This window comes from Atractosteus spatula, chromosome 6 (assembly GCF_055471065.1).
Source record: "Atractosteus spatula isolate fAtrSpa1 chromosome 6, fAtrSpa1.hap1, whole genome shotgun sequence".
Taxonomy (NCBI): Eukaryota; Metazoa; Chordata; class Actinopteri; order Semionotiformes; family Lepisosteidae; genus Atractosteus; species Atractosteus spatula.
Window position 1 is genome coordinate 43,656,670 of NC_142711.1, and position 26,789 is coordinate 43,683,458.

At 37.7% G+C, this 26,789-nt stretch overlaps 1 protein-coding gene across 1 annotated transcript in view; it reads left to right on the plus strand.

The window, feature by feature from the left end:
* The window catches only part of vps41 (VPS41 subunit of HOPS complex), an 86,261-nt gene that overhangs the window by 12,837 nt on the left and 46,635 nt on the right, over positions 1-26,789 (plus strand). Inside the window, exons 3-5 of the mRNA XM_088919399.1 lie at positions 6,840-6,947; positions 12,379-12,456; positions 25,078-25,152. Of these exons, the coding sequence (XP_088775525.1) occupies positions 6,840-6,947; positions 12,379-12,456; positions 25,078-25,152 (261 nt within the window). The remainder of the gene's footprint in view (positions 1-6,839; positions 6,948-12,378; positions 12,457-25,077; positions 25,153-26,789) is intronic.

Here is a 26,789-nt window from a genome sequence, read left to right on the forward strand (position 1 = left end):
TCTGCATGCACTAGCTTTGTACTACATGCTGATGCAAGTGTTTTGATACCAACTGCAAATTATGCCGTCTAAGCATGACAGGAAAATTGGTTAGTCTAGCCATAATCTTTATGTATCTTTGTATCGTCATGCAGGAAATTCAAGTATGCTGGTGTTTATAAGATCCTGCTGAGTGTCAGTGTTACAGAAGGATTAGTGATGAATACATTTAATTGTGACATGGTAAAGCTTATTTTGATCATTTAAAATAAGGTCTGTTTTGTATGATAAGTGACTCATTACATGTTTCTCAAATAGAAGATTATGGTGTTTGATCCTACTGTTTACTTGGCTCTTCTCTCCAATTTCACAGCGTAACTTCCTGAAACACAAACATTAAGAAACGTTGAAGTTAAACTGTTTGTTTTGTCAACTCAGTTCAACATAAGAGTACTGTACCTTTCCATATACATTTAGTCCATTTCTGTGTTGAATATTGTTTTGGTTTTGGAAAGTGAAAGTATCAAAGAATGCATATTTCTTCTGTCTTTTAACATTTTGTTTCTTCTAGAACCTAGGGTATGTTAATTAACTTTCCTTCCGTTTGTCCTAGGCATGTGTGAAGTGGCTTGTGATTAGAGAGTGTTAGGTATTACCACTGGATACGACATAACCCAAGATATGGCACCTGCAAAATATTGTTGTGGATAGTGTTTCTCTTTCTAGCATCACTGCTCTCTTTCAGATAGTATATATTAATCAGTTAATAAAGTGTGATATGTCATCTGATAGGAAATCTTAAGTTACACAGTGAATGAACTGTCAAGAAAATGAAGATTCTATAATAAACCCCACAGAAGAAACAGAAAAAAACAACCACAGAAAACAATATCTTCTTGCTTTATAAATCAAATTCTGCCAGGCATAGTCAGACAAGGCGTATTTCATATCAGAAATCCATAAACAGTCTTGCCTTCACACATGCCTTCAAATACATGATTATTTGTTCCTGTGGAATTACTACATGACCGTTTTTTTTTATTCCTCCCCACAGCTCTTGTGTTGTCAGTAGATGGACATAGTGAAACAACTGGGAGATTTGATGCCATTGAAGATGACTCTTGTTAAGGAAAACATTTCCTTCAGCCGTGGGCTTTGTCTTCTTAATTGTATAGTCTTAATTATAAGTGATGTCATCTTTTAATAGCCTGGACGTCTAAGCCTGTATCAGTGCAAGAAAAATGCATAATTGAACCATGATTTTCAAGCCAGGCTGATATTGGTTTCAAGAACATGGCTGGGTACGGTGATACACACTGCATTTGTAGGAAGAGGTGCCTCTTGTTTTCAGCGTCAGATGCACTTCTCTTAACTCCTCCTGGAGAACTCATTGTCATTTCATTTTATTTCATTGTCAATCTTGAAGTAGTCCTTGGGACTGATTTTGGCAAGGTGTTTCTATATATTGAATACTTTTGTTAAGGCCTGCATTAATCTTTCATGATCAAAACTATAAAGATTGGGTTCTTAGTATATTTGGTTGTCTGGCAATGATCTTGGTTTTTTATCTTTGAACCTTTTCTCTCCAACAAATCTGCCTTTTAGTCTGGTGACCAAGACTGTACGTTATTCTTATGGAGAGTTTAGTCTAACATCGTATAATTTAAACACTCTTACTCCAGAAACACATTCTTTTGTTTTCAGAACATGTCCTAGTATTTGTGTTACTATATAAGGAGTCTGTGTTGGTGTCTTGATGGGTATTTATAAGGGCCATGGAGATTACTTGATTATGTTTCTGAACCTGATGATTCCTTATTGTCCTTTCCACTGCTCTGTGTTCGTCTGCTGAGCTCTTTATCCATCAGGTCACATGATTCTTCTTTGCTGCAGGCTCAGAAAGAACTGGCAGACTCAGGCCTGTCAACCTGGTGACACACTGGGTGGCTTTTATAGTCACTTGGGGAATCCTGGTTGCAGTCTGCTAATGACACAATCCACTCTCATACCGGACTGGTCTGGATTATAAGGCTCACCTTCTGTTGTAAAGAAGCAACTGTATTGCTGGGCTGTTTAGTGTTCACTAATATATTAGTATATTAGTATTAGTACTAATATATTTTGGTTAATGACTTTGTATTGGTTGTGGTCTACACACCAATAAATCAGCAAGCAGGAAGTAGAGTTTGTGAGCCTTCATCTTCATCTCCCGCTGCGTCAGATACACTGCAGCCATGGAATTAAAACATATTTTTACTCTTCAGTACTTTTGCATGTTCCAAAATATAACAGTTGAAGCTCTGTTGATTAAAATAAGCTTATATTGTACAAGATTACCTTTATAAGATGTACATAAGATCTATTTGTTTGTCTTTATGGCTGACTTTCTGTCTGTATATACTGTATTTTACTTATTGCACCTTGAAAATTATTCTGCACTAATCCCAGACAACATTTTTGGAGTATAAGTGTTAGGTTGTAGAGTTAATAGGCAAGAGATTTCGATTTTGTCAGTCACCCACACCAGCAGCAGAAAGGGATGAGTTTTAGAATATTGGTGTCCCTTGGGCTCTAATTAAAGCCGTTAGGAACTAAGAAATGGCACAAGACAGTATACTAGTATCAGAAATAGCCCAAATGGTGGCTGAGAAGAAAAGTGAGGTCTGGAATTAAGGGATATAAAATACTGATCCTTTTTATAAGGGGAAAGTTTTTCTTGTAATAGCTTTGTAGACCGTGACAAATATCCAAGCATTAGAAATTTCATGTGTGGAAGATAACAGGAAATAGATATGGGGTCCAGTAGGGGGAGGAGAGCTGTTTTCTGAAGATTTTGATCCTTTCCTCTGCTTAATTTGACTGGTTTCATTTCTGTAATAGCACCACACTCACAGCTGTGGTTTCATATCCAAGCTTCGATTGACCTGAAAAGAGTAAGGCTTGTAATAATAATTCGGTCAGCCAACGAAAACATCTCAAGTGTTACTTTTCTTGGAAATAAAGATCTGGTTCCCTTATTACTAAATGTGATACCTTACATGTGTGGCAAAATTGAAATAAGTGAAATGGACTGAAATACTGTGGAAAAGATGATGCTTAACTGACAGCAGACTTCTTACCTTATAGCCTGATCTAGTCAGATCTCAGAAGCTAGGTTAGGCTAGATCTAGTTCTTGCTGGGATGAGAGACCTCTAAGGAATAAAAAGTCTCTGGTCTAGAACGGAGACACCTAAGTCTAAACTGGGATTTTCACTATGAACTCTACTGTACTCATGATGATTCATGAAAAATAAATATCACTTTTGTTTAAAAGTTATATAATTGTAAAATACTAGGGGAACAAACAGGAATAGACAATTTTTGCTTGTGATGTATAGTCGAAAGTGTATTGTAAAAGTAAGGCTGAATAATGGTGGTTTATATGTAAAATGGTTTTGTTTTGTTCTCTAAAATAAATATCACATCTCCTAAGCATTTTACTTTTAATGACGCCAATTCGTTTCCACCCACTTGGGTCAACTAAGCAAGTTGATAGTGTTAAACCTCTTTATTTTGAGGTAGCAGAAATATTGGGACAAATGGTTGACTGATGCCTCTAGCTGGTCAGCTCTTTGTTGTTGAGTAATTAGCCTCATGAAATCAATGTGAACATCCTTTCAACCTGTCTCACTTTGACTTCACTGTGTGGAGTCTGGTGTCAAAAATCAAACTGAAAACCAAGAACTTTGATCTTTGCTCATGAAAAAGAGGCCATTCTAAAGCTGAATGAAAATCCACAATTTGGAATTTACTGAAGAAGGAAGAATCGGCCATGGGTCTCAAATCAGTTCACACAAGACTGAGAAAGCATGGTGCAAACTCCTCATCAGCACCAGGAACATAAAAGCCATATTAGAATTTGCTTTGAAGTATATAGGTGAGTCAGGGGTTTTGTGGATAGATGAGACCAAGATTTAACTTTAACAAAGGTTACCACAGCAGTGAATAAAATATAGAGAAACAAACATACTACTGATGCTCCAAAGTACACAACCTGTCATAATGTAACGACACCAGCAATATCATGATCTGAGCATACATGGCCACCACTGAAACAGCTTCATGCATCTTTATTGGCAATGTAACCAATGATGGCAGCAACAGAATTAACTAAAGTTTAGTGAAGCATTTTATCTGCTTGCATAGAAGAAAATGCTTTCATGCTTACTGTACTGTATGGCGCATCACCATTCATGTGTCCCAATACGTGTGGGCATGTGAAATCATTGGGTTGTACGCAAAATTTGGTTTTGTTCCAGTATGATTACGTGGGAGCATGGAAATGGCAAAAAATAAAATGTGTGAGATCATGTGCTTCTCATTCTAATGGCCACAAATACAAATTGCTGGACTGTAAAACAAAAATGAGTTTTAAAAGAACAGCTAACGGTTTATTCCATGCTGAAAGAGAAAGAAATGAAAGTGTTTTTTACTGTGAAGCCTTTCTTCAGGTGACACAGCTACCTAATCGAATGTCTTTTCTTTTGACTGCTGTGATTTTTCCTTTGGAGAACACTATAATGCTATTTTTCGACCAGTAGGTGGCGCTCTTTCATCTGGGCAAGACGTCAGTGTACCAGCAGGCTGCCTGGGGACCCTGCAGGGAGGTGTTCTTCTGGTGGTCCTGACTACTTAGTCATTACAGACCCAATGGCATTGTTGGCACAAAATTCTTTTCCAGGCTAATAATTAATTATTCAATCACTCACGGCCTAACCTGATGTGACCCCTTGTGGGGGAAATGGGAGAGTGCAGTCGAGAAATTTCTGTTTTCTTGACACCGCAGCCTGATTTCTATTGAGAAATGCCACTGCAAGCCCGTTTGAGTTTCTGTAGGAAAGAGCAATTGTGCACTGGAGGATCTGATAAAGCTCGGGAAAAGGACAAGCACTGCACCAGCAGCGATAAGAATGTAACAGAAGATGCAGTCAGATATTATACAGATGAGGTTATAATGATGCGAAAGTGGATCATGTTAACACAGCTTCTTTAAACTCAAGAGAAAGCTCTTAGCTGTTGGATGAGTTCAAGTGCTTTTATTCTGTATGTATAATGAGTTCTTTGCTGCTGATGAAAAAAGCCATCCACTTCACCCATTGACAGTTTAAGTGATACCACCAGTCCCACATTAGTCAGTAGCTTTTATGGAATTGCCATATTTGCCCTGTTCATTATTTGGTTATTTTATTAACTTTTATATCAGTCTAATATGAATATGTCAACATTATTTTTTTTAAACAGAACCTATACAGTATCTTCTTTAAGCCAAGCAAAGTAGTCATACAGTCATTCATTTCGCACATTAGGAAACTGAACAGCCTTACATGTGTAAATCAGTCTAAAACATACATGTTTAAATGACAGATTCCTCATTTTTAAAGTTATATACTTAGACCACAAAATTTAATCAGCAATATATTGATCACACCATCGAGGAAGCTAATTTATTTTCTGATTTAAAACATCATATTCTGCTTTACATTTGAAGTGTCTATCACCCACAATAAGCGCTAGAACAGAACAGTATAAAAAGCCCAGTTTCTTACTGAAGTCATAGTTGTGCTATAATAGTCTCGACACAAATTACTCTGTTTCAAAAAGCTCTCATCTTTGCCCACAAGGTTAATATGTATTGACATGAAATAATAATGCAGAATGCAGAAGATCCCATATTAACACTGTCTGTACTCTCCCTGTATAATGCCTGTATATCTCTAGGCTTGTTGTTGGCTTAGACATTAGGGTGCTTTATCCTAAATTAGTTATGTTTCTTATGAATGTTTAAACCAAGAGTAGATATAACTGACGCATAAGTTTAGGAAGTAGAATTTGTTATACTTACTCAGAAGCTTTTGATTCACTTTTGTTTGATAAATGTATTTGTAATGTCTCACTTGCAGTTTGTCTTGTCATTTGTGGAGATGTAACTGGAGTGCATGCTTTTGAATTTAAATGTTACTTTTTAGCTCTTATGAGCTTTACAACGTTATTCAGGTTATCTGAAAAAATAACAACATGCAGAACAGTACACAGTGCATTATGTAAAGTAATGATAAATCTATCACTACAAACTGTCTACTGTACAGAATGGATAATACCATAGTGTAGAAAGAGTGAAAAAAAGAGATGAGTTTAAAGTTGTACACATCCACTTTGTGGAACTGCCATGTAATTACTAAGTTAATACCATGAACTTAAACACAGATACAACCAGGACTGAAATATAGCCCCTTTGGGGCTGTAACCCTGCTTGAACAAGCTGTCCATTTATGAAAAATGCCTTTACCATAAAATATGTCATTGGCATTTCAGTTATTTGCAAATACATGTTATTGTTGAAACAGGTTTTTTTGGGAGTCTGAAATGAAAATTGATGCTGTGGTTGTTAGCCTTGGGTCACATTCAGGTGTATTCTCTTACTCCAAGTTCATATTGGAATGCAAAGTGCAAGAGTACTGGCTGTTTGTGGTACATTATATTAATTTTAATGTTGTCTCAGCTGGTACCAAGATTTGTCTTCTTTGATTAGAAATAAAAGATTTAGAGCATTAGTAGATGTAAATCACAGTGGCAGTATTTCTTTTCCTTTTTTATGTGTATTCTTTTCTTTTAGTCATTTTGGAAAGTTATTACTAAAGACATGCATTGTAGTAATCCTTTGGAAAAAACAGATTTATCCCCGGATTTCCCATCAACTGTTACTGTACAGCCTTTGTGCATTTCCCTGCTCTCTTTCTGCTCTCTGTCTCTCTAAGAGCTTGTTAATTTTTTCAGATTTATGGGTGTGAATCTCACACACGTTTTTCTTTTTCTCTTGAAGGAGGAGGAAAGCGAAGAGGAGCCAAAGCTGAAATATGAGCGCTTGGCCAATGGGGTGACTGAGATCCTACAGAAGGATGCAGCCAGCTGTATGACAGTTCATGACAAGGTGTGTTGGATTCCTGGTTCGCTTCTTTTCTGATCTGATCAAATAAAGTCCAGAAAGACTTTTTACTAAATCGGTACGAAGAGCTGAGTGCATGCTTAAAAGATTTCAAAATGATTTGCCATCTTTCATTTATTATGCTATGAAATATCCTTATGGTTAAATATGTGAAAACCTGGCTTCTGGGAAAACATTCACACTAGAGGTGAATGAGTGTGTTTGTGTTTGTGTGTGTCTCACAATGGACTGGTGTCCCATCCAGGGGGTATCCTGCCCATTGATTGCCAGGATAGGCTCCTGCTCCGCTATGACCCTGATCTGGAAGAAGCGGTTAGAAAATGAATGGATGGGTGTGAAAACCCCTGAAAATCCAGATAAACACTATGCTTATCCATTATATTAAAACCTGGTGTTTAAAGTTAGTTTTGATTGGAGAACAGGAAATCTAAATGAGCTAACCGGTTTGTTTTGGAGGTCTGTCCAGAAGAGCTGTATGGAAAGTAGCACCATAATCCCATATCTTTTGTTTTGATGTTTTGGTGATCTGCATTTCTCCAGTCAAAATATATATTTTTTCCGTGGGATTTCATTGTAATCTTTTTTTGTTCTTCATTTTAAAGCATCATATTTTCACCAGGGCCTGTCTGCACTGGATGACTAATCGTCTTGGCACCTGGTGCATTCAAGCAGGCCTGTGCGGTGGAATAGTCATACCTAGTTATGTCTCCTCACCTGATGTTTTATTAACCAGTATTGATTTTTTTACCCGGGGGATTTTTTTTTCCGTCCTGAAAAAAGGCAACCTTGCAGGAGTGAAAGACATTGCAGGGCTGAATTTGTAATGAGTCACTTCTTTCCTCTTTTTTTTTTTTGTGCCTGTGCGCGTCCCTCACACCACCTCCAACCACGACTGCCAATTCTAAACACCCAGTTCCTGCGTAATGCTGCTTCCATATTATAAGTGCTCCAACTGGAATTTCATTTTAGCAATTCCATTTTGATAAATCCTTTTAAACCTGATCTTGGAAGGTTGCTTATTTATTTATTTTATTTCGAAGATTGTGGGGCCCTGTCTGACATGCTCAGTTGTGCCTGTAAATATAAGCATTTCATTATAGACTGCACTGAAGCATGTTCTCTGGTATAACACAGATCGGAGGGGTTTAGAGGTGCAGTTTGACTAATGCCAAAAGCCTCACCCTGCCGCTTTTTAATTTATATTTGGAACACCCCCACGTATTTATACTTAAATTGAATTGTATTACATTTCAGGCTGGAATATGGTGGTTTACCCAAGGCTAATGCAGCTGCCAGCATAAACATGTCCACAAATCTCTATTGCTGGCTGCATAGATCTTTGGGTTCTTGTTGTTTTTCTAAAGCTGACTGGAACTATCAGATTTCCTGTGTAAGCCTTCATTTCTCAGGTTCTGTTGCTGTTTTTCAAGAAAATTGTATATATCTCTTGCTGTACGTCTTTGATTCACCTATACTGAGCAGTTATAATCTTAATTTCATGCAGTGTAGTTTGAGAAGTAGTATATTTAAGATCAACATCCACAAATCCTAGCACTGTATGTTATGTTAGAATTCATACTAGAAATAATTAGCTAATTAAAACACCTGATGAATTTTGTCTCATTTTGGAAATTTAAATAAGAAGTGTGCTAACAGGCGCACTGTATGGTGAGAGCACCTGTCAGTAAGTTAGACTTCTGTCTTGACAGTTAAACTTAAGTCTAAGATGGGAATTGTTTTCTTCACCATCTGTATCTAAGGAGCCTTTTCCGTCACAGGACCAGGGATTCCAGCAAATGTGATATACAGAGTCACGACTTATTTTCAGAAACAAGTAGCAGCTTGACACAGCAGGTGTCATTTAGTGAGCGAGGAGAGAGCATAAAACTTTTTCTGTTAAGGAAATTACATGTTAAGCTCATACAAGCACTGTAAATAACATATATAGTACTACATTCTGAAGCTGAACAAGCTACTCCAAATAAACCAAGGAAGGAGCAAAGACATTTGACATCATCCTTCTAGTACTGGCTATACCTTAGGCTTACACTTCAGCTTCTTCAATTTTTATGTTATACCTATCCTTGTGGAAGCAAGGTATGAACGTATCTATTGTGTATTGTTTATGCATAAGTTAGCTGATCAACTGGAGTGCTGATGTTGGTAATACACAGGGACACTCCTTATAAATTATGGTCTTGTCATGATGGAGAATTATTTTGTTATGGTTTCACTAGATTTTGCTTCCATCTTACTTTGTTTCTGTCTCTTATTATGAATATACAGTACAGTATATGGACATTTTTATCATTGGGTCTCTATATCTGACTTGATATCAGAACTTATCAAGTTCTCTTTCCCGAATAAGAAAATTAGCAATGCTGAGATCTGTAGGCTAAAAAGAAAGCCATTTCCATTTTTTTATGCATATCTTTTTTTCAATCACCAGCTTTAAAGAAAACTACACATTTAACAGGCAGAATTCACTCGGCAGTTACTGTACATCTGAGCAAGATATTGATCAGTTGGCGGTCTTATTATTTTTTCCCGGAAAAGAAAAAGTACGACGTGAGATGCAGTATGGAATGTAAAATGATGGAGTACAAATTTATAGCAGTCACGACAGTAGCACCAGATGTAGGGAAATTGGAAAACCTTTTGGGCATGTGTTGAGCTGTCTTGAATTGCATTTATTATGTTTAAGTATTCTGAATAGTATAAAACACCATTTCACAGTGCTGTGTTTTTAATAAATAGGGTTTCCCCATCAATTTCACAGTTTTTGCTCCAGAGGCTGTTTTGCCCTGCGTCTCACAGACTGCATTTTTAATTCCCTGCTACAGTCCATCAGCCAATGTGTACAGTCTGCAGACACACCATTTGTTGTCAGCAGGAAAATGCTCCCCATGCCTCATTTTGACATCTGACTTCACACTGCTGCTGCATTGTAACTTAAAAGCATTTTCACAAGATTGCCCCTAAATCTGAAAATGTAAAACAAAACCTTCATCCAGTCCTTCGGTATTACATATGGGAGAATGCAAACATTAAGTTTTAACACTAAAAATGAAACAAGGTTACTTGCTATTTTTAATCTTTAATGTTTTTTAGGTTAGACTGTTTTTAATGATTATTACTATACTAGAATACAGTATGAACATCCTATCAGAATACAAGAAATGGAAAACCTCAGATCCCAGTCTCCATTCCTCCGACTCCAATCTAAGATGGCAGCCAGCCCCATTCTGTTATATCACCAAACGTTAACGAAAGAGAATCAAACTAAAAAGACCTCAGAGGCTTTGTAGTTTTTATTGCAGAGTTCCAGAAGTGAACCGTCAAGTTTGTAGTCCCTTGTCTGTAGGCTGTGGAAAGCTCCAGAAGAAACACATCTAAGAGGAAAAGGACCATTACCACCAAGGAAGATAACCAGAAGATTACCAGCACACAACAGTCGTCTTTCTGGCTGTTGTTTCTGCAAACCAAAGTGGTTTTGTGACCTATTTGCACTGAATAGTCTTCCATACAAGTAATGGTGGACAACAGCTGATTTCTGTCAAGTACTATAGATGGAAAAGAAGTAGAAAATTGTTTTCTCCAAACCAAATGAATCTCTGGACTTTGCCAAACTGAAAGAAAAGGTTACCACTATTCCCTGAATTGAGGAGAACCAGTTTAGTCAGCAATAAAAATATTTTATGTTTATGCAGAGTTAAGTACATCCTATTAATAAATTGTTTATGGAGGCATTCTTTGAACTATTTCAGATATGTCACCATTAAATATTTTTATCCTCTAGGGAGAGGTACCTTCACCAAATAGACGTAATAGTTTATGAGATATCTTCACAAGAAAAATAAGGGGAAGAAAAGAAATCTCCTATATCATATGGTGGATAGGAAGTGAATTTGGTGCCACAGAGAACTCTCCTTTCATAGCAAGAGTAAATAGATGAAAATAAAGTGGAAGCGCCCAAAATATCGTACAAGTATTGAATATTCTGCAATATTTTGCTTTGAAAGACATCCACGACCATTGTGGGGACACAAATGGGTAATCACTGCTTAAAAGGGAAGCATTCTGAAAGGGTGGGGCTGTAGAAACCATTTCAATTCCAATTGGATATGATTCTCTGACAGGATCATAACTAGATGTGACAGTTCTATAATGTTTAGAATTTTAAGTGACACATTTTAAGTGTCTGATAGACACCTTGGTAAAAAAGCAGCCCCTGCAACCTATGAGGACAGATGAAATTTGAGAGAAAAAACTAATGCTGATGCCATGCAACAGGATTGTCATGATTGAGCCATGCAATGGTCTCATGAATGGCCAAGTTTAGAGTTTAAAATTTGGCAGGGCCAGACTACCCTTAGATTCTGTGTAGTGCAACATAGAAAGCATAAGACAAGGTTGTTTGTACTGTCAAACACATTTTGTCCTATAAAACAAATAAATTAACTTTGTCCCAATACCCATTAGGAGGGGGTAAATACATTAAATTTCTGATACATTTAATGGGTAGAAGTATATTCATCTTGTGACAGTTTGGGGTGCCAGGTCACCAGTCTGGACTCTTTTAGTTGTGGCTTCTGACAATTATGTTTTTCTGTTAGAGGTCTCATACAAACCATTAGCAGCCATTACTGTCTGGAATGGGAATTGAAACATTTCACATAAAGACTCTGATAATCAATACCTGGGACAATAAATTTGGCTTCCAGAAATTCCTAACCAAATCATTTAAAAAATCCTAAACTTTGAATGGCTTATTCACACAATCTTCCATAGATGCTACTATATGAGACTTGTCCCTAGTTCCTCGTGTACGTGCCATGGGATGCTATAGGTTTCTGCACGTTGTGGGTGAGTCCAGATGGGTATACAGCGTGTCTCAGAAACCAGTTTCCTCTTCTTTGTGCACCATTCTTATGAAGGATATTCCCTGCTATCATCTAGTACTCCTGTTAAATGATAACTCCTGTCTGGGCATCTCACAGATGCAGAAATGGATCTGGTGGGGTGGTCTCTCTGTTGCCCAAAATCCATGGGTGTTGCTGTGGGATCCTCCGAGTTCTCTGCCCTGTCCCGACATTGGTCAGATTTGGCCCTGTGTGGCACAGGTCCATGGTGCCAGTGGGGGATGATGGAGGTCTTTTCTTGTGAAGGTTTATGGCTTTATTTAGGAGTCCTTTGGTAGAAACATGAAGGGGCTGTATTAGCGATGCCAGAGTGGGGAGAAATTTTTTATTCTTGTGTTATGTTTTTGGAAAACGTGAAATTAAAAAAAAACTGTTCTTTCTGCAGATGAACTGTCTCCGTCCACTTTTAGCAAGATGCTGTGCTAAGTGTGCTTGCCGTTTGAGTTTTCTTTTTCTACAGTGATCCTTCACAGTGTTCTTTCTCTTAATTTCAGTTTCTGGCACTTGGCACCCACTTTGGCAAGGTGTACCTGCTGGACGTTCAAGGAAATGTCACCCAGAAGTTTGAAATTGTAAGTACTCCACGCACAACTAGCATACAAAGTGTTATTCAGGGCTTTTTGATTCCCCTTCTATGAAAATCAATATATACTCTAAGTGTAATTCTAGAAAGACAATTTCAAATGTGAAGACATACACAATACATGTTTCTTATTTAAGTATAATTTTGGATATTAGAGATATAAGAAATGGAACAATTTTTGTACAGGAGCTCATTTGCCCTTGAATGACATCCTGACAATACTTACCCCATGTGTGACTTGCATTAATCTTTAATCAGCTTATGGTCTATATAATTTTTTAAATAGACATAAATAATTACCGTTTCAACTATGTAAAATAGTTTGTTTTTTTTCTTTCATTTTTTCCAAGGTTTTGGTTAATTTGAATGTTTGCGTAATGTACTATATACATTTGGTGTTTTGTGAAGTGCTCTGTCCTTGGGTATTTTTACCTGTGTGGTCTTGTGCTGTTTTATTTTTTTGCTATTTCTCTTCCCCATTTTTTTTTCTTTCTTTTTGCTGGTTAGGAGTAAGAAATGAATTTTGAGAAGGAAAAACAAAATTGTACAAAAGCCAATTTTATTTTTTAGCAAAAAGCAGCCTTGAAGTATTTATGTGCAGAATAATATAATGGATCATGACTCTACAACAGAAAACAAAAACAGTTATTTGGGATTCGCTGTTTGTTGTGAGGCAAGAATTCAGATTTTCAAGTTTTTTTTTTCCTAAATGAAAATGGATGTCTGTCTATTATCCGAAAGCAGCTTATTCAGATGAGGATCACAAACAGGAGCCCATCCAATCACAGGGTACAAGGTGAGGCTCAGAGCACATTACTGCTGTCTCCCTGGAGAGGACACCAGTCCATTGAAGGGCCCTTTAGAGTAGCCAGTCAATCCCAGCCAGAGAAAGCCCACCCACACAAACAAAGACACAGGTGTGAGGCAGCAGTGGAAAAAAAAAACGTGTCACCGTGCCACCTCAAACAGTGACATGTCATACCTGAGGTATTATGAAAACCATGTAGATCTTTGTGTTCTAAACAAATATCTAAATTCGGAGTTGACTTGATTTTTATGTTTGTGGGTATTTCTCAATGTTATTGAATCCAATCCTTAAGGAAGCTTAAAAACAGGGTCTCAAACATGATTTTAAATACAGATTTCTTTATTATCTGTGAAATTTGTATTTAAATTAGTAAAGATTTCTCTTTTTAGCCTGAGTTGCATGTTATGAATCAAGAAAACCTTTTTGAAAAATGTCATCTCGTGTCATACATGTGGGTTAAAATGATCATGTTAGTGAAAGCAATACAGTATGTAGAAAAATCTGAAATTTAAGCGATCAGCTCCTAATTGATCCTGAGATATGACTGTTTACACCTAGGAGAGGTACCAGCTTTTTTTGCAATTTTGAAAAAAGTGTGGTGCTTTCACAATCTTTATAACTTGACCACATTCACACATGTATACAGTAGATTTTAGTCATAGTATCTGCAAGCCATATCAAAGTAATTTAAAAACACACTTCACGTGGATAAATAGGAGCTCCGTGGGTCACTGGGGTTTAACAGTGTCATTTTGGTAATAAAAAGATGAGGCTGCTAAATTGAATTTGAACCCAAGGGAGTCACATTGATCTAATCCTGAAGAAAGCTTAATTTGGGGATTTTTTACAACTCCTGCAATATGAATGATTATATGGCAAAAACATTATGTTACATTACCAGTTACATTTGAAATACTTAATATTTAGGTTTAAGTGCTGCTTTATGTCTCATTCCTGTTTATCTTGATTCAATAATTAAATCTGGAATAGTTGAAGTCATTTTCAAATGTTTTAGAGAAGCACAATTTCACAGTCGAGGTGTTTCCTCTGGAAAAGGTGTCCTTAAATCACCAAAGCTGCTAATGTTTCTTCTGTTCTCTTACTCCAATCAGATGTAATAGGAATGTGCAAATCAAGTGTGACATATAACAGTGGGATTGGTGATTTAGGCATGAGAGAGTAATTACAGAACACAGCTAACATCTCAGAACACAAGGCAGCACATACTGTACACTGGTCTAAATGGTACAGACTGACACAAACGTAGCATAAGTGAGCTTGATTCACCTGTGCCATTGTAGGGGCACTAAGTGACATTGCACCCTAAAAAGGAATCTCTTATATCTCGTAAATGAAAGCAACATAAGCACAGCTTTTATCGATACAAACTGGCAGAAGCATCAGTTTTTGTGCTATTTTGAGGAGGGCTTCAGGGGCCCAATAGGTGTATCTGGCCTGCAAAACATAGATTAAGCATCCTTTTAACTTGGGAATGTATCTGGTTATTCTTCACTGGACTGATTTCATAGTAGCAGAAGTTGTTTTTTATGTCCTGTGACCCAAAATTGTAGACAGTATTGTAGATGTCACCTTAGTCAATAACAATTCTAACAAAAAAACATTTCCTATATTTAAATTCTTCACTTTTGAGTATATATCCTAAGATTTTCTGTCCCTTTTTTGCTTCCTCACATCATGTAAAAGATGTAAACATTTTTTTTTCAGCATAAACATGTCTTTTTCATAAGTAGCACCCTCAAATTCTCCTAGTGGTTCCTGTTATGTTTCTTTACTCAGTCTTGAATTAATTTTTTTATTTCCTTAACATCAGCTATACTGTTTGCAAATCCTTCCTCTGTATTTTGGTATCACTGCTAAATCTACTGTACTAGTTAGCTAACAAGACCAGAATCTGAGTTATTGACATAAATTAGGAAAAGCATTAGTCTTAATGTAGATCCCTTTAGCGCTCCTACTAATAATATTCCCCCATCCTGAGAATTCACTGTTCATCTGTACTGTCTTCTTATCGATGAAACATTCTTAATCAGAACACATATATAAACTTGAATGTCTACTGCCTGTAGTTTGAAAATTCATTTTTTGAGCTTTATTAAATGCTTCAGACATTTAAATAATTTATAGTGCACTGTTTGTGTCTGTTGCTTTTTTCTTTAACCTAATTGGAAAAAAAAATGTGGGTCTGCCTTATCAATAGGTTCTGATAGCTTTTTCATACCTGTTTCAAACATTTTCAGATTTTTAAAGCAAAGTGGGCCAGATTTTTTCAGATGTGTGTGTGTCAGTTCTTCAAATGTAAAAGTACTTTACTAGGCCAGAAGAATATACTCTAATTAAATATAAACAGGTAGAATGACTCAAAGTTGCAATTCAGCCACAATCTGATGATATAAAGCAAAGATACACCGTTGGCCTTCATATATATATGAATTTTAATGTACATAAGGGAAGATCACACAAGAATCGGGATAATTTTTACATTTGGCAACTGTGTCATCACAGTGGCATGAGAATTTGTGTGACTCCAGAGGCATAACCGATCTTGTTGATCATGTCAGCCTAGTAAACAATATGGTGCAGAAGAGGTTTGTACTGACAATGGCAGCTGTAGTTTCAGCAAGGAGGAGACACCAGGATCACAGATTCACCAGACAGAAGATGAGCTGAAAGGGTTTTCTCTCCAAGCGTCAGCCTTTTCCTGCATGAGAAAGATAAAATAATACACAGATATATGTTCAATTGTTAAACTATTATTGTGCTCTAAGAGGAAATTTAAAAAATAACCGTGCCACATCCTCTACTGGTGCAAATTGTACAGGTCTAAAGAGGTGCTAAGCAGAAAGTAATGAACATGGAATAGTTGCAACTGCTGGACAATGAGCAGTATGGGCTACTGTTTAGGATATGCTTGTTGGCTAGGTAAAAGCTTCAACATAAATTCACACAACATTCAATTTCTGTGCATAAGCTTCAGATGTATTATGAATGAGGTTGTATTATTTTTTTATAAGTTGACAGTGGTTATCCCCTGCATCTTTGGATCATAACACTGTAATAAACCTGATCTCACCTGCATGGCAAAATTGTATGCAGGCACATGTCAGTACCAGGGCTATCAATGGGCATACCCCCGGCAACCTCACTCAGTGTCCTGTAGTATGAGGGTGTAAAATGGGTGTGGTTTTGCATACTGCACATCTTCAATAATGGAAGGTGTGAGGAGGACCTGGAGGCCAACTGGGATGAAGAAGAACGCGACAAACTACCTGACGCAGCCCAGTGACCCCAGTGAGCTAAAGAAGGGAAACAGGAACAGAATAAAGCCATTCAATGCTGGATTAAGGATTTGCACAACTTCATATGCCATAAGTACTAGCAACTCTCCAGCACTCTCCAGTTTTTTTAGTATGCTCCTTGTGCTCAGACTGTGGGGTACCCTAGGTACTCCTTTGACATGGCTTTCTGAATTTAGTGCTGCTATTTATGCATCACATCCCTCGGTTTCTTTCATTGACTACTTTATGATCTACTGCCTTTATAATCTTTAATTCTGCACTGAGTACAACCAATTTTAACCACACCTCAGATACCTTTTTGAACAACAACTACTTTTTAAATAGTCTTGAGATTTAGTTTGCTCAAAATTGCAAAAAGGATGGTACCTCCATAGCTCGAAAACTGTTAGGACTTGACTTCTTAAAATTATTTATTTTTTCTATAAAATTGCTTTTAATTATGTTCAGACCATTTTCATAACAAATCTCAGACATATGGTGACATTGGCATGTTGAACTGACACTGAATGAGCTGCCTTTAGATCAGCTTATAAAAAGAACCTAACCAATTTCCTTAGAATGAACAGTGAAACATGAACCAGAAGGCACACGTGGAAACAATGTGGAAGTGCTTTTAAAACCCAGCACAGGGGGCGTCATTTTACCCAAAGGGTTGTGTGAGTATTGAACTAGATAGTCAGCCATGTTGTTGAAGCTGATACCATGGCTTCCTTCAAAAAACAGTTTGGATCCTTGAATCAATCAACTACTGTCAAACAGACAAGATGGGCACAAGAGCTTCCTCTCATTTGTAACCTCTCCTGTGTTTTTATGGACAGAAGTGGGTAATAAAAGAAAGGTTTTGGCAGCCATGTCACCCTGCAGCTCACAACTAGCAACCCACTGAAGCTCAGCAGGTGTGAGCCTGGTCAGTACCTGAATGGGAGACCTCCTGGGAAAAACTAAGGTTTCTGCTGGAAGAGGTGTCAGTGGAGCCAGCAGGGGGCACTCACCCTATAGTCAATGTTGGTCCTAATGCCCAAGTATAGTGACGGGGATGCTATACTGTAAACAAGCGCCGTCCTTTGGATGAGACGTAAAACCGAGGTCCTGACTCCCTGTGATCATTAAAAATCCCAGGGCATTTCTCGAAAGGGAAAAGGGTGTAACCCCGGCATCCTGGCCTTACCAATCATGGCCTCCTAATAATCCCCATCTATGAATTGGCTTCATTACTCTGCTCTCCTCCCCACTAATAGCTGATGTGTGGTGAGCATTCTGGCGCACTATGGCCTCCGGGTGGTGCTGCACATTGGTAATGGTGGAGGGGAGTCCCCATGACCTGTAAAGAGCTTTGAGTGGAGTGTCCAGAAAAGTGCTATATATAATGAGCAATGATTTATTATTATTAAGGTTTTACTGCCCTCTGGAAACATACATATCTGAACAAATATTGTATTTGTTGTGTCTTGCACTGAAAATATAAATAATTATGTAGGAATATTCCCATAACACTTTTCATCCAAAAGGAATTCAAAGCACTTCACATATAGAACACACTTACTTCATCCACCACTTATGTTAGCACCCACGTGAGAACAGTTATGTGCCACGAGCCCCACGGCACAGCAGGTCAAGTGGAGAAGTGAGAAATTATTTCACCCGTCAAATTCAGGGGGGGTTATGGGGGCCAGATTGTGCAAGCCCAAAACGCATGCTGTGATTTACAATTCAATGGCGTCATTGGTGTGTGCTCTTTTTTCCCTGAAGAGGTCCATTCTTTTTCCCTGGAGAAAAGTGCACACGGTAGTTTTCAATAGATGTAAGAAATGGAGGATTTTCTACTTCTTCTCTCTTCTGGTTAGGTTTTTTTTTAATTTCGAAGCGGTCGTATGGGTTAAATTTGTCAGTTTGGAATACTTAAAGACAGATTCTGAACTCTCATAGTCATCTCTGTAGAGCAGGACTGTCCTGTAAGCCAGAGCCACAGATACATGCTCTCAATGGACTAATTCCAGAGAAGCAACATATTTATTGTAACATGGTAACCAAAAGTATACACAACATTCTAAATAAAGACTTGCAAGTAGTCTTTTATATTTTTATTTTTATTTATATAGCAATTTATATTCTACTCTTTTTCTTTTCCTTACACAGAGCAACATTGTTTCTCAGTTTATTGCTTCCCCACATGGGTTATAGGATGTAAATGTCTGCAATAACACCTAAGCATTTTTTTGTCAGTATCTTATTCTAGCTCTGTATTTCCTATCTTATAGCTAATGTAACTCACTGCACTTTAGTTGAGGCCGCCAGCTATCTGTCCTGACTTGTACTGTATTGTGTGTGAAGTAGCAAGTACAGTACTGACTTTCCAGCAGGGGTAAAGTTATGCAATTTCGAATCCGTTTTAGCCATAGCTGAAAAAACGGCCCAGAAGAAATTGGGAAGAAACAGCCCAGCCAAGGTTAGAGGGAGATTCCACCGGAATATTCAAGAGAAAAATGGATGAGATGCTTCATCTATCCATCCATTATTAGGACACCACCAGAGACAGGATGGAACAAGACTTGGGATGAACATGCACACACAAGCACACAGGGACTATGTGGAGGTCGCAGTTTTCTCAGTCTGCATGCGTTTGGAAGGTGAGAGAAAGCCAAAGCATGGTGAGAACATGCAAACTCCACATAGAAGGCACCCCATGACAGTACTGAACTGTGAGGCAGGATCGTTAAACACCATGCCATTGTGCTGCCCTACCTCTGATTGTTTTGGAAATGGCTACTATTATCTAATAATTATCTTTCTGTATTATTTGTCTGATGGATAGAATGGCCTTTTCCATTGTAACTGGACATTGCTATGTACAGTATTTTCTTCTGTCTTTTTTGGTAACCTAGCTGTTTTGCTATGATGGCACCAGAGCTGACATTGCAGTCAGCATAAACATAGCCAGGCTAATCATCAAATGCTGATCAACATTTCATTTTCACAACTTATTTAATTAAATTGATTGTGTTATGGATTATGCTGACACTGCACAGTGCCACTTTCGCATTAATGCTAATTGAGTTCGTACCAGCATAACATCTCCATTAACTACAGAAAACATCCATTGTTGCATTTTTTATGCTGAACAAGTGGTCAAATAGCTGCATCATAGTTTAGGTGTATAATTTCACAACGTAATAGAATTGCTGTCCTATAAAAAAACTTGTTGTTCAGCGGTATTCTGAAGTAATTTGTGTTGTTTTAGATTTTCTTAAGTAAAAAGAAACACAAGTTCATTTTCATACCATCTAAGCATTTGTAGCTTTATTAAAAGAAGGGCAGCACAATAGCGCAGTGGTTAGCATTGCTGTTTGTAGCACTGGGACTCTTGGTTCAGTTCCAGACCTAGAGTGCTATCTGGAGTTTGTATGTTCTCTCCATGTTTGCATGGGTGCTCCAGGAGGAAAGTCCCAATACATACTGTTGGGTTAACTGTTTTGTATCCTGCCTTGCTCCCATTGCTTGCTAGGATAAGACTTGGCTCTCCTGTGATCCTGAATTGGATGAAGCAGTTAGAAAATGGATGGATGATTTTTAAATACTGTGTGTAGTACATTGAACAATGTAATGTAACTAGATTTTTTTCTGCTGCTTGTCCATAAAACATATTCAATTTGAGTATGTAATAAAATATTTCATAAAGTCTTGATTAATTTAAGTGCAGGTAAAATTCATTACAGTTACTCTGTAATAAAAGTCTTTCTCAGGTGCTTTCCTGCACTCCAATACCACAATTATGATTTATTTCTATTAATATCTGTGTTTTAAAAGGAAACATTAATTCATGATACAGTCCTAAATAAATTTATTAATGGAAAGAAGAGGTAATTGCTGGATAAAACATTAACTGTGATATACAGAAAAAAATAATGTGCACAAATTTCTTGAAGTGAGAATTGATTTTTCTATTCCTTAATTGACTTTGACGGGAATGGTTAATACCATATTTCTCCCCTCTTCCATGATAGTATGTCAGTTATGTGTAATGGCCTTGTCTCCTGTTATCTGTCTGATATTCAGAGCACTGATTGATAATGCATTTGAGTGAATCTTTGAACTAACGTGACCCCAGGTGACCTTGGAGACCACTTTTTCCTCTTTTAATGCAGAGAATAATCAGGGCTAAATCTGTGGTTTGAAAAGCTTTGTAGCTGTTTTTATAAGACTCTCACCTTTCATGCTTTTCAGATACCATGTCCTGCCAGTAATGGAATTGGGCCCCCAAGTGTGTAGGCTTTTATTTAATTATTTGTACATTTGTTAATTTTAAACTGTATTTCACTTTTGTTTCCCCTTTCTTGTCACGGTCTAGACCTTATTTCCTTCGAGTGGGCAGCATTTGGTAGACAAATCAATTATCCATTTGTTGGACAGAGAGCCTTTGCAAATTATACATTAGCTGATTGATTTCTCCTCTTTCCTGTTAAGGGGCTGTGAGTAAAAGGTGGGATGATGATGAGCATCCTGGGAGGCATTTCACCACAGAGAACACAGTTAATCGCTTCTGTCCATATCATCATGGTTTTTACTCCTTTATTGAAAAGGCTGACTGACTCAGCCTACCTCCAACCTAAAACTCCACCCTTCCTCTCACTGCCTGTTAGGTAATTGAATGGCAGTAGTTTAGTTTGCATTACTTTTGAGCTTTATTTTATATTTTACACACCTTTGAATTGGTAAATAAGATCACATAACTTATATGTCATGAGCTTCAGAGATTAATCAGTAAAGCCCCATACCATCTTGGTCTTTTAGTTCAGAAGCTGCAGCAGTTAACGGGTACTTTTCTGAGATTAATATTTGATCATTGTATCATCGTATCACTTGCCTGTGAGAATGAATGGGTGCAACACAGATCTGTGGTTTAGAATGTAAATCCAGCTTTGCAGCCAAGGTTCCCTTCCAGTTCAGCTGTTCAGTGTGAATGGCTCAAAACGTAGACCTTGCTGGACCTTTTATTTCTGAAATATGCCATTTGTATTGTTCATTTGCTTTAGGTAGTGTTCAAGTGTTCTGCTCCAATTATTTAAAAAAAGCTTTTTATCATTGAGCAGAGTTTTTCTTTTTCTGGTTCTTTTTTATAAGTCCTGTATTTTCACGGGAAAGAAACAATATGTATCTATGCCTTGGTGAAGAAAATACCTATGGATCGCTAGAGAAAACATTCATACAAATTTGTTGGAAATGTGTTTTTTTAGTGTATTTGTTCAGAATAAGGGCAGCATTGTGGTGCAGTGGTTAGCATTGCTGCCTCACAGCACTGGGGCCTTGGGGAGCTACTGTATCTTTGTGGAGTTTGTACTGTATGTTCTCTCTGTGTTTGCCTGACTTTTCGCCTGGTTCTCCAATATTCTTTCAAGTCCCAAATATACTGATACATTAATTGTCTTTTGGGAAAATTGGCCCTGGTGTGAGTGTGTGCGTGACTTTGCGTGCCCTGTGATGGACTAGTGTCCCATACAGGGTGTATCCTGCCTTGTGCCCATTGCTTGCTGGGATAGGCTCTGGCTCCTCCATGAACATTTATTGGATGAAGTGTTTAGGAAATGGATGGGCGGCTGGATATTTAGAGATGTTATTTTTCTGTAATTTTAATAACTGATAGTATTATGATTTAATACATAGCAAGTGTTGGTATAATTTGTTATTGCAATGTTTTGTACATTATATATAAAGCTTCTGCCCATGATTCTGACATCATAACTATTTATAACAGCTTTAAAATGCCTTATTTTCGTCTAACATATTAATGCTTTTAATGTTGGAAATCATGACACCAAACAGCAGATCCAAGTCCTTATTTATCAGTTCTTAAAAGAAAGATTATGACATAAAAATAGTCATTGGACAATAGTCATTCCACAGGAGTGTGTCCTGTCTCAAGAAGTAAAGTTATTTTGAGCTATGCTATTGAGTGCTCCTGTCTCCATTTCTCTTGATAGAACTCAGTCTGCTGTGGATTGTTACCTTTCAGTTGTTTTATGTGACAAATAAAAGATTTCTACAGAACCAGCTGTTTCTAGTCCTAGAAACATTTTTAAAGTAGCACAAGACTTTTGAAAGAGTCTACTTCTTTCTGTTAATGTCAGCAGCAGCTGGTGAAGTCTGGCTAAAGTGACTTTTGTTTTAGGTTTTATTTATCCATTTTCACAGAATGTTTTTGAAAAAAAAATGAGTGTTAAACTTCCTAAACTGGAACTTTTTAAGAAGTGAAACGGACTCCCTTTTCTGATCTTCTCTCATATAACTTTAGTTTTGGTCAGCAGTGTTACATGTTCTCACTGCCATGCTCTTTAACCCATTCCAGAAATGAACTTTCTAAAGTAATTCAAGGGATGCTTTCCTTTTTACTGCTGTTTGACCACTTCGGAGATGAGAGCGGATATAATAATTTAAAGGGTTACAAATGAGAAGAGGCCATTTGGACCATCTTGCTTATCTAGTTGCTAGAAACTTATCATCCATCCATTTCTTGTAGAATTGCGACATGGGATACATACAGTTACACAACACATACTGTAAGCACTTAAATTTCAGACCCCTACAGCTCTTTGTGTAGAAGAGTGCTTCCTGATTTCAGTCTAGAGCTTTTCATGACCAGTGCACTTGCTCTGTTGCTCACTATGACTATTATGATTGTCCATCTGACTCTTGATAGGTCTCATTTTGAAAGGTGAAGCTGAAAACTGAAGTATATTGTTTAAAGCTGAATTATATTATAGTGATTTCAATCTAGGTCCTCTTGTGGATATGTAAAAAGTTAACTGAGAACTCATGTTTGAAGTTGCAGTTCATTGTTGAGATTGAAAGGAAAGGTCATTAACAGAAAGTCATTCTGGTTAAGAAAATGATCAGTTTACTGTTTCCATCTATCCCTTCATCCAGTTCAGGGTCGTAGGGGAACCAGAGCCTATCCCGGCAAGCAGGGCAGGATACACCCTGGACAGGATGCCAGTCCATTGCAGGGAACACACAGATGCATGCACACACTCACACCAGGGCCAGCTTTCCTGAAGCCAAATAGCCTACCAGTATGTAGGACTATGGACTGTTGGAGGAAACTGGAGAACCCGGATAAAACACATTTAAGCAAAGGGGAACATACTGTACAAACTCCATGCACATAGCACCCTAATTCCGGAATCGAATCCATGGCCCCAGTACTGCAAGGCAGCAGTTAACCACTGCACTACGGTGTGGCCCAGTTTGCTATTTGTGTAGGAAAAATTATTTTAAGTGTATACTAGAGACTTAAAACATTTTCTTCTATAATAAAAAAGATTTGTTATTGTGAGACCGGCTCAAACAGGTATTCAACCAGGAACTGAGGTCTTCATAGTCACATACGAAGGAGCTTTGCTGAAGAATGTGGGGTTAAGGTGTCAACCTGAATAGTCAGAATAGAATGAGAGAGAGAGAGAATTCTCTGATTGGTTTTCTACAAAGAAGTCCTTTATAAGTGAAAACAAAAAGAAAATGTGGACATGTTGTTAACAAATATTAGAATACCAAAATTATTTGGTCAATTGAGATTCTGATTCTAGAAATTGTGCTTCTGAACTGCAGGTCTTTGTTTATGAAATTCAATGCAAAAGATACAGAAATAACCATTGGGTGACGTGTTACTTGTCTTAAGTAGGTGGAAGTTAGTTTGGAGGGAACTACTGGGAGGAATTAAAGAGAAGTGTTAAGCAGGACACTATGAAACATTAAGGCATCATTATAGATCCTCCAAGGACGATAGACTATTTGGGGGGTGTTGGAGAATCTATACTGAATCTGAAGCAGTCAATCAGTAATTTAAATGTAAAGAAATTAAGTGAGAAATGTTTTTCATCATAAAAAGATCAGGATGGTTGACAACATATCACAAGTTTACTTTAAAAATTGTTTTTGCAAGCAGCTTTTCATTAAAGACTAAATAAATGCATGGCTTTTTCTTTTGAAACATTTGCACCCAGTGTGAAAGACTGAATGAAAATAAGAAACGTGGCAGTGCTCGAATGTTTCAGAAACTCTGTTTTCTAAATTAGGACGGAGGTAGGACGGTTAAAATCAGCACAGTGTGGTACACAACTAAAAGGTGTCCAAAGACAGTTCTCTCCAAAATATGTCTGTGGCTCAGCTTTGCAACAGTTGCCACAGAGTTCTTTACCAGTACCATCCACTAGAAAGATGGGACTCATTTCCCACATGAACTTTTGTGACTGTCCCCCAGTCAATGGATTTTGGGGGAGGGCTAGATTAATAAAAGCCCAGACTGCCAGGATGAAAAAAAAACAGTATATCAAAGCTGAGTGCTAATCCCAGATATGAGTATGTGTGCAAGTGTGTGTATGTTTTTCTCTTCCCTACTGTTCCTACACTAAATGGATTATAAACCCTTCTTTTGTCTCAGTCTTAGGTGTCACAGTTTGCAGTCCTGATTAGTTTATGTGTTTTGCTTTCCCAGAGTCCGGTGAAAATAAATCAGATCAGTCTGGATGAAGGCGGGGAGCATGTTGGCATCTGCTCAGAAGACGGCAAGGTAAATTGTGTCTTTATAAATACTGCCAGTGTTGGGGGCATTAAGGAGATTACCGTTTACTTTTGATCAGCACTGTCTAATAAGAGCAGCGAACTTCATTTTTTGCCTGACTTCCCTCAAACAGCAGCTTTAGGTGCTGCACCTCTGAGCAATCAGTGGATTTCTGGTTCCCTCTAGTGGACTTAGAAAACACTCTTCTTAGTATTTTTTCCTTAACATCCTTGGATTTTCTATGGCTTTAAAAAAACTATTAGATACAACAAAAAGAGTAAGAAAGTAGTACTTCTATAAGGGGTTTAGATTCTTATTTGAACATTGACATTAAGATTAAAACTAATGCTTTCACATTCAGGATTGGAGCAAATACAATATATGCTCATCACACTAATAATTTTTGATGAACACAGCTATATAGAATAATTTATTTCAAATATATAACATCCATCTTTTTTCAGCTTAATCTTAGCTCTCATAAAGCCTTGTGTGGCACACAGTCTCAAAATGTCCTCTTTATATACAGGTACATCAGTCAACAGAGAGTAGGTATGCACAAGTGGATGCATAGCTCTAGCTCTAGCTCTAGTGTTTTGGGTTGCAGACTGTTCCCAACCTTCAGCCTGAATGAAGAATTCCTTGGAAGTAGGTCTGCTGCTCGAGGATGGAGCCAAACTGTGTCATGCCCACAGTGCAGTAGAGCTCAGACTCTCAGGTCTGATGTGGAACGTGATCTGGGAGACAGAACTGGTGGTCTGTAATAAAACTGTAACGTCTGCCTGATGAATCACGATTTTTCTTGTGAAGGAACTTCTGTCAGTAGTCATCAGCCCAAAAGCAAGCAGGCATCTTCTCACATTTAAGGATTCAGTAGCCTGCCAGTGCAAAACCAAGATTGGAAAAACATCAGGATATCATAGCTCTGCTGTAACTTGGTCTGAGAGCTGGCAGTCACCACAGACACAGCCTGAAAGACACACTTTACACTAGCAGGAGAGTATACAGTAGATTATTGGTGTTCTTATACAGCAGCACTGGTTTCTTCCAGCACTTATTTTGGTGGCCTAAAACCTAACTGTGGGCTAACATTTAGCACATATTTAGCTTGAATGATTTTAAAATTTAGGAAGGTCATATTACTTCTAAGACAGGGTGTTTTCTAGTAATATGACTTAATAAATAAAGCAAAACCGCAGTAAGACAAGGCAGTGGCTGAGCATCTGAAAAGCATCACAATGTCTGGACAGATTGTGAGAAGGAGGGGTAGTAGGTGTTGGCTTATTTTGAGTCACGTTACCCAAGTGATGGCTGGAAGTGGCAGAAGGGGAAAAGCATAATTGGTCACTGCAATCATTTTGAGAAAAACAGGGTGCAGAGCAGATCAATTTTGAGTACTAGTTCACAAAGCAAGCTTCTTTCTCAAGAGTGGTAGCACTTTAAACTGGTAAAGCTTCCCCTGTCCTGACAAAGATGCATTTTGGAAAGCTGAGACAGTGGAATGGATCCGTGTGAAGCCTGATTAAAAATACAGCGTCATTTGCGATCAGGATGCATCTGTCTCCCATTGATATCCTTGTATTGATTTCCACTTGGCTGTTATCTCCCTGTTCAAGGTGATTATCAGTGTCGGGTGGTTTGCAAAA